The sequence below is a fragment of the Echinops telfairi genome, unplaced genomic scaffold (assembly GCF_000313985.2).
Source record: "Echinops telfairi isolate 266 unplaced genomic scaffold, ASM31398v2 ScPeMD7_22;HRSCAF=79, whole genome shotgun sequence".
NCBI classification, from domain to species: Eukaryota; Metazoa; Chordata; class Mammalia; order Afrosoricida; family Tenrecidae; genus Echinops; species Echinops telfairi.
In genome coordinates this window covers 9,319,754-9,327,472 of record NW_022103919.1, presented here as the reverse complement: position 1 = coordinate 9,327,472, position 7,719 = coordinate 9,319,754, and the positions used below count along the sequence as shown (strand labels likewise).

The following is a 7,719-nucleotide window of genomic DNA, read 5'->3' as shown; positions in this document are numbered from 1 at the left end:
AAAATGATTTTTTTTAAAAAGCAAACTCATTTCTGAGTTGCTAAGTAGCATAGTGCTTGCTTTAACAAATGTTGTCTGAGTGTACTCACAGTGTAGCAAACAGATATGGAGAAATAGTATGAATCTCTTTGCCCACAACACTGTGAGGAAACCGGTTCAGAGAGGTTAAGTTATATGAGGAAGCTTTAAAAAAAAGTGGGACAAACTGGTGTTAAAAGACAGTGGCATTTCTCCCCACCCTTTTTGCAGCCCCCTTGTGCAGGTGGTGGAGAGAGGTAAGATGCGGAGACACAGATAACGGGTAGAGAAGGCTAAGGTAGTAGGTAGGCAGGCATTCATTTGGCTTTTGCGCCCCTGCTCTCACCACCCCTCTGTGTCGTGAGCAGACGTGGAGCTTCCTTTGGGCAGGGGCCAGGTCTTCCCCGGCTTTACCCAGTTTGGGACCTTGCTCGTAAGCGCTTAGAAAATTTGTTGAGCGAGTGAATAATTTGAAGAGGTATAATATCTGCTTTCAAGCCTGTTCAGGTGATAATATTAATAAAATGTGGATCCGAAGCAAAGTAAGGTCTATGCAAAACAGAGCTGAAAGAGTTCTTCCTGCCGGGTAGATCAGGAAAGTCTTTATGGAGAAAACTTCCTAACAGAGAATGGCCAGCAGTAAATAGGAGGTTGGCACTGTGGGCTAGGCATTGGGCTGCTAACCTCAGGGCTAGCAGTTCAAACCCAGCAGCTGCTCTACTGGAGGATGATGAAGCTGTCTTCGCCATTAAACATTTTCAGTCTCAGAAACCCTGGTAAGGTTGTAGGATTTGGCATGGACTTGATAGCAATGTTTTTTGTTTGTTTTGTGTTTTAGATATGAGGACTATCCAGAGAGTGTATGGACTGGTTCAGCAGGCCACAGCATGTGGAAGGGAAGTGTAGTAGGACAGGATTCTAGAGCCCTGGCTGCTGGTCCCTTTCTCCAATACCCTGTGCTTCTGTCGGGCTCTGTAATCTCTTGGAACACACCCTGTGAAGCCCTGGCACTCCGTGACACCACCTCTCTCTTTGCTTCCTCGCTTTCCAAAGCCCTCAGGACCCATCTAGTCTTTCCTGACCAACTCCAGTAAGGATTAATTCCAGCCTCTGGGGATCTCCATCCTGAGCTGTATGCTTCTCTTTCCCAGTGATTTCATTTTGCTTTTTATAATTACTTGTTTTTATAGCTCTGCAGCTGTAAAGTATGCCTTATGGAGGTCAGCACTTGCACTTGGTTATCACTGCATCTATTCCCTGAACCGTAATGTTTTACACAGAGTTAGCATATTACTATGAAGCTCAATGAATACTAGTACAGAAAGTTGTCTTTTTCCTTGATAAAAAGTAAAAGAATGAAGAGGTTTGTTAGATAATACTTTATAGGTGTGGCGTGTATGTAATGACTTAGAATGGAGAGGGGGGCAAAACTCACTGCTGATGCTCATTTAATGAGCACTTCTGTATATTCAAAAGTGATGAACTCATGGGCTTGCAATAAATGCCATTCCCTTTAGTAAGTTGGTTGGAAAGGAACGAATTGGTACTCTTACTAACTAGAATATTTTTAAATGGGTATAGAGATAGATTGTATATGCATTCTAAAAAGTCCGTCCTTTATTCTTAAACATGGATGATTCAGTTGTGTGTTGTAGCCGCACATGTCAAGCGCAATAGAATGGAGTTGGTAAAAACTGTGTGTTGACTGCAGCCAATTAAGCCGACCGTCCTCCTCCTTGTGGGGGCCGGTGTGCAATGGCTGCAAACAGCAAGCCTCCTCGGTAGTGTATGCAGCCTATTGGTATGTATAGGCTGCCCTAAGGGACCTTGGAGACAACCTTTTACTGCTTTTCAATGCCTCTGGAAAAATAAAAAAAATAAAAAACAAACAAACAAACAAAAAAACTGTGTGTTGGTCTTGCCACACACTATTTGGTTAATTACAGGCAAATTATTTAAACACTGGGTCTTAGTTTCCCTGTCTGTAAAATGGAACAGAGTAAGAACACCCTTGGGCCACACACAGTGGTGCAAATAAGTTCTAACAATTTTTTTTTTAACTTGACGTTGATTGTGAGCTTGGTAAGGAGCCACCATAACACTAGGTACTTTAGGTTAATAATCCCAGAACTTTCTTTTCACTAAAGTGAAGATACTGTGTCTCATTATCACTGATTTGTTCTTTTAAATACAAATGTAGGGAACTTAAGCGAGTGGGCTATGTGTTGGGCTGCTGACTGTAAGGTGAGCCAGCTGTTGGAACCCACCAGCTGCTCCGAGGCATAAAGGTGAGGTTTTCTGCTCCTGTGAAGAATCACAGCCTCAGAAAACCAAGGCAGAGTTGCTGTGGGGTCAGAATGGACCCCATAGCTGTAGGGGTGCGCTTCTGTTTTTGTTTGGCTTTGGTATGGAACTTACTTGAATATATGGTGTTCTTTTGTTTGTTTCAAAATCCTGATAGGCAAAACTAGCTGATGAACTTGAGACTGTTCAGATGAACAAGAGCCATCAAATATGGAGGAGAGTATTCCTGGTAATAAACATAGATTAAGCAAGTCAAATAAAACAGAAGCAAGATATCAGTTTATCCTTGATACATTCCCCTTTTAAAGTAAATTTATGTAAGCCAGAATTCCAGAGAAATATGTATACTCATGTTATTCTTGACAGTATAGATACACATTGCCCATTTGGAGAATAATTTGTAAATATTTATTAGGAGCCATGTTAGTGTTTATTGTCTTGACAGAATAATTCCTCTCTTGGAAAATCTATCTTAAGAAAATAACTCTCAGACAAAAAGTGTGCTTAGAAATGTGTGTAACATTTTATTTGATGAAAAGAAACAGCTAGCCTACAGAATAAATGGTAGTACAGTAATATTAAGGATTATACACAGCTGTTAGAAATATGTGCTTTAATAATAGAAAGGGCTGTTACAGCGAGGATAATCATTATAGGTTGGACTGCTGTGAGGTCAGTAGTTTAAGCCTGCTGGCTGCTCCCAGGGAGAAAGATGAGGCTGTCTCCTGTACAGTTGGGCAGTCTGGACCCCAGGGAACAGTTCTGCTGTGCCCTGTGTGGTCGCTGTGCATCGAATGGCACTCCATGGTGGTTGGGTTTGGCAGCAGTATATGAGAAGGCATATGAAACAATATTGAATGAAAAGTGAACATGATGTATTAATTATAGTTTTTATTTAAACATTTGTGTATGAAGGGATGTTTGCCGGGGGGGTACAAATTAATTGTGTTAACAAAGGATTATGAGAGACTTCTTTTTCCCTATTGAAGATAGTTTTAATGCTATAAAGTTATTTCAGACCTGATTAAAAAGAAATCCTATGTGCTTTTGATAGGCGAAAATCTTGAGGATACTCGTCATGCCCTTGCTAGCTGAGAACAGGGTAGTTTTCATTAAAGTTAGCATGACAGGAGAGATAAGTTAGTATGATAGGAGCACATGGAATTTAGTAGGACACGAGAGCGTAGACAATTTAATCAAAAGATCGTGGAATTCTCCCACGCATTTCTAAAGCTCCCTTCTTTGTGTGTGCATAAGAACTAAAGAGGACTTTAAAGACAAATTAGATTCTAAAGGGTAGGGCTATTTGTTGTTTCAGGATTTTTTTCCTCGGTTCGTGTTTCCCCCCCTATTTTGTTGGGAATTTTTTATTTCCCATCTTTTCCCCTATTTTTATTTATTTTGTTTTTGTTGAGGATATACACAACCAAACGCACACCCGTCAAGCAGTTTCTACAGGAGCAGTTGAGCAGTACAGTTGCACAGTCAGTCGCCCCTTCCTTGCCTGCACTGGTGCTCCCCACTGATGTAAACTCACTGCCTCCCCAGGTCCGCAGTGAGTCTTTGATGCTGCTGTCCATCTGAGCCCAGGCACATAGTTCTTGAAGAGAATCATGCTTAAGACAGGCCTTTTTTATTGGTTAAGTTAAACTATTGCTTCGTTTTAAGATAACTCCAGGGGATATTTTTGGCTGAAGGTTCAAAGATTATAGCGTGGCATTAGTTTCTGGGGCAGACTACTTGTTTTTAATACGACTTCTCTTTATTTTAGAATTGATAGATGTCACATGCACCCTGCTGCTTCTAAACCCAGACTTTACCACTGCATGGAACGTGAGGTATGTCATTCTCATCAGTGTGAGATGCATTTGAAACAAACTCCTCAAGACACATGAAGACATGCTTTGCCCCTTTTGCATTTATGTGTCTGTTGGCCATCAAATTCCTTCCTGAAATGTAACATGTCTTGTTGAATTAGTCTACTGTCTGGGCTGCGAGCAAGGTCAGCAGATCAAAACCACCAGCTGCTCCGTGAGAGAAAATCCATTCAGTCTACTCCGGTAAAGAGTTACAGTCTCAGAAACCCACGGGGAACGTTTCCACCCTGCGCTATAGGGTTGCTATGAGTTGGAATTGGCTCAATGGCAATTGAGCTTGATATTTGGTTGACTACATAAGGGTTTGCTTGTGGTGTAATGGGCCACACACTTTGCTTCTAATGACAAGGTCAGCAGTTCAAACCCACTAGCCAGTCTGTGGGAGAAAGATGAGACTGTTTATTCCCGTAAAGATTTACAGTTTCGGAAGAAACCCAAAGGAGGAGTTTTACCCTGTCCTAAAGCATTGTTGTAAGTTATAATTGACCTGATGGTAGTGAACTTAACTGATAAGATTAGTCTGATATGTGCTTTTTAGGGGGAGGAGGGCAGCCAGCACAATTGGTTGCTGGGTCCAGGTGTTGGGCGGTGTATTTGAGAAGCACTGCGTGGCAGTAGGGAGTGTATTAGGACGAGGACTCAAGGCCCAAAGACTTCCCTCTGCACGCAGTCTCCCTGACCCTGACTGCTGGGGGACAAACCGCTCAACATATCCGAGACCGCTCTTTTGGCTAGGGATTACATCCTTTTAGAATTCTGGAAGTATTTTGATTCTGGTTTTATAGCTTTCATTTGTAAAATACTTTAGAAATATTAAAATTCATACCAGGTTCATGTTGATCATTGAAGTATTGTTAGCTAAACAATATCATAATGTAGGTTTAAACCAATTGGTGTACCTTTGGACTAACAACACAAATTCTGAGAGGAAAGCTGTTTATAAATTATAAGTAAATAAAAATGAGGTCTCATTGAATATCCTGAATGGATGTATATTTCCCTCTAGGAAAGAACCATAAATGATGTTCTTTATCTTTAAAGATGTCTTAAATCATATTTAGTTTGTGTTCAGACAACGTTGCATTATGAGTTAGTGATTAATAATAACTACTGGGTTTTATATGTGGCACCATGTTCTTTTTTTAATGTTAGATAAACTATGGGGTGTTTTTTTTTCAAATGTCCTTTGAATAATTAGTGATCAGATCCTTAGAGTAGAAAGTAAGATAAGTACAAAATGAGGTGTAAGACTTGAAGCTTTTACTTGATTTGAGAGTTTCTGTTTTCTTTTATGGAAAGCACAGAGGTTAGACTGATGCGTCGTGAGGGGCTGCTTTAAGGAGCCCTAGTGATGTGTCATGAGTTCTGTGTTGCCATGTTAACTGCAGGGTCAGCAGTTCAAACCCAGTAGCTGTTGCACAGGAGAAAGAGAAGGTTTTCTAAAGATTTACAGCCTCCGAAATTCTAAGGTGCTGTTCTACCCTGCCCTATATGGCAGTGGGCTTGTTTTTGCTTTCATTCTGAACTGTGGGCCAAAGACCATAGTACAACTTTGTTTTTTCTGTAACCCTCTAGCATAATACTAGGTAGTATTGTCTTTTGAAACTTACACTCCAGTAGAATAGAGGTACTAGGGACATAAGTAAAATAGTAGATCAAGGGGCAGTAAATCAGAAAACAGAAGGAAGGGAAATGGGGACAGGCCGGAAGAGGAGGGAAAGTGGTGTCGTGGTTTTAAATAGAGAACGTTGAGTTAGGACCAGCCTGTGAATTTAGGGCTAAGAGTAATCCATCAGAGGGAATAACAAGTGGAAAAGCCCTTAGACAAGAGCTTCCTAAAGGGTTCTGAGTGTCAGGAAGCCAGTGTAACTGCTGGAGTGTGAACACTTGAAAGAGTTCTAGGACATGGAAAGCTCGGGCTTTGTGTAGCTACATGGGCCATTGTAGGAAGTTGGCCTTTCACTGTGGGTGATACAGAAAGTTGTTAACTGTTTTCAAGTGGGTCTCTTTGCTTAGAAGGAACAGTATCGTCCTTGTATTTTAGACCTCTGGTTCCTGTGTAGAAAGTAGACTCTCTGGAAGCGAGTACCTGCAGACACTTAGGTACCTGCAGACAGACACTTAGGTACCTGCAGACACTTAGCCGGTGACTTGAAGTAGAGTCAGCGTGGGAGTGGTGCCAAGTGGTCAGATTCTCAGTAAGCGCACAGAGGATGAATTGGAAGTCCAGCCTGACTCTGGGTTTTGGCCTGTGCTCCGGGGAGGAGGATGTTGCCACTCACTGAAATGGGAACGTCTGGAAGAGAAACAGGTTTAGGTGGTGGAAAGGGCAGAGGCCCTGGTTGAAGGTCACAAGTGCACCTTGAGACATGTTAGACTTTTGTCCCAAGTAGTTGTACAAGAACCTGAAGTTTAGGGAAGAGGTCTCAGCCCGATACATAAATTTGATACTCATTAGCCTTCAAAATGAGACAAAACAAAAAACACTGCCATCAAATTGATTCCGAATTCCTTCTCAGAATAGTTTTTGAGGCTGTAAATCTTTAAGGGAGCAGACAGCCTCAGCTTTCACCCCTGCGGTGGCTAGTGGATTTGAACCAGCAACTGCGCCTAGCCCACAGCACCACCAGGGCACCTTTCATCCCCTGAAGGCCTTCTTAAAGCACAGATTGCTGGGCTCCTCTCCAGAGTCTGTGATTCCGCCCCTCTGGTGAGCCGAGGGATCTGAGCTGGTACATGCTCTGTGTGAAGCTGATGTTGCTACTTAGGGGGTCCCACTCTGGCAAGCATTGCTGTACAAAGTAGTTGACGTTACAAAAAGCAGTTTTGTTCCTCCTTTACCTCAGAGGTATTTCAATTGACTGTATCAACAAGATGTTCCAGATTTAAAGAGCAAAGGACCTAAAACTTCAAATGCAATTTACGTTTGCACAGAGGTTTTTCATTGTTGCTGTTTTTTAATGGCAAATGGGTTTCTTGTCCATTGAAAGGTAAACAGTCCGTTCATTCATTCATTAAAGCTGCCATAAACCTTCCGAATGTCACTTTCATTTCTATTTTACGTTGATGATATCCACTGCGGTTGATCCCTACTCCATCAGCCCTGTAAGAGAGCACAGAGCTGCCCCAGGGGCTTCCCAGGCGGTCTGTATTTAGGGCACAGACTGCCATGTCTTTCTCCCGTGGAGCAGTTGGTGGGGTTGAGCCACTGGCCTATCGGTTAGCAACTGAGAGCTTTATTGCATCAGCAGGGCTCCTACAAGGGACGCTATCAATCTACAAATAACTATAAAATGCAAGCCCATTTCTGCATTAAAAAGTAAATTATTTTCCTTATCAAGTGAAAACTGAAAAAGACAGTACGTTGTTGTTGAAAAGGCAATGTATCACAGTATTTAGAAACTAATGACTCACAGTGACCACATGTAGGGTTTCTGGGGTCATAAATCTTTCCCGAAGCAGACAGCCTCATCTTTCTCCAGAGGAGTGGCTGGTGGGTTTTCAACAGCCAACTTTGGGG

General features: G+C 42.1%; 1 protein-coding gene and 1 non-coding gene across 2 annotated transcripts in view; both read left to right on the top strand.

The window, feature by feature from the left end:
* Positions 1 to 7,719, top strand: part of PTAR1 (protein prenyltransferase alpha subunit repeat containing 1) — a 59,471-nt gene that overhangs the window by 25,891 nt on the left and 25,861 nt on the right. Inside the window, exon 3 of the mRNA XM_030885147.2 lies at positions 4,094 to 4,160. Coding sequence (XP_030741007.1) covers positions 4,094 to 4,160 — 67 coding nt within the window. The remainder of the gene's footprint in view (positions 1 to 4,093; positions 4,161 to 7,719) is intronic.
* LOC115869175 lies at positions 1,724 to 1,857 on the top strand. Its single transcript, XR_004046038.1, has one exon. It is a non-coding gene; the product is annotated as a small nucleolar RNA SNORA70 (small nucleolar RNA).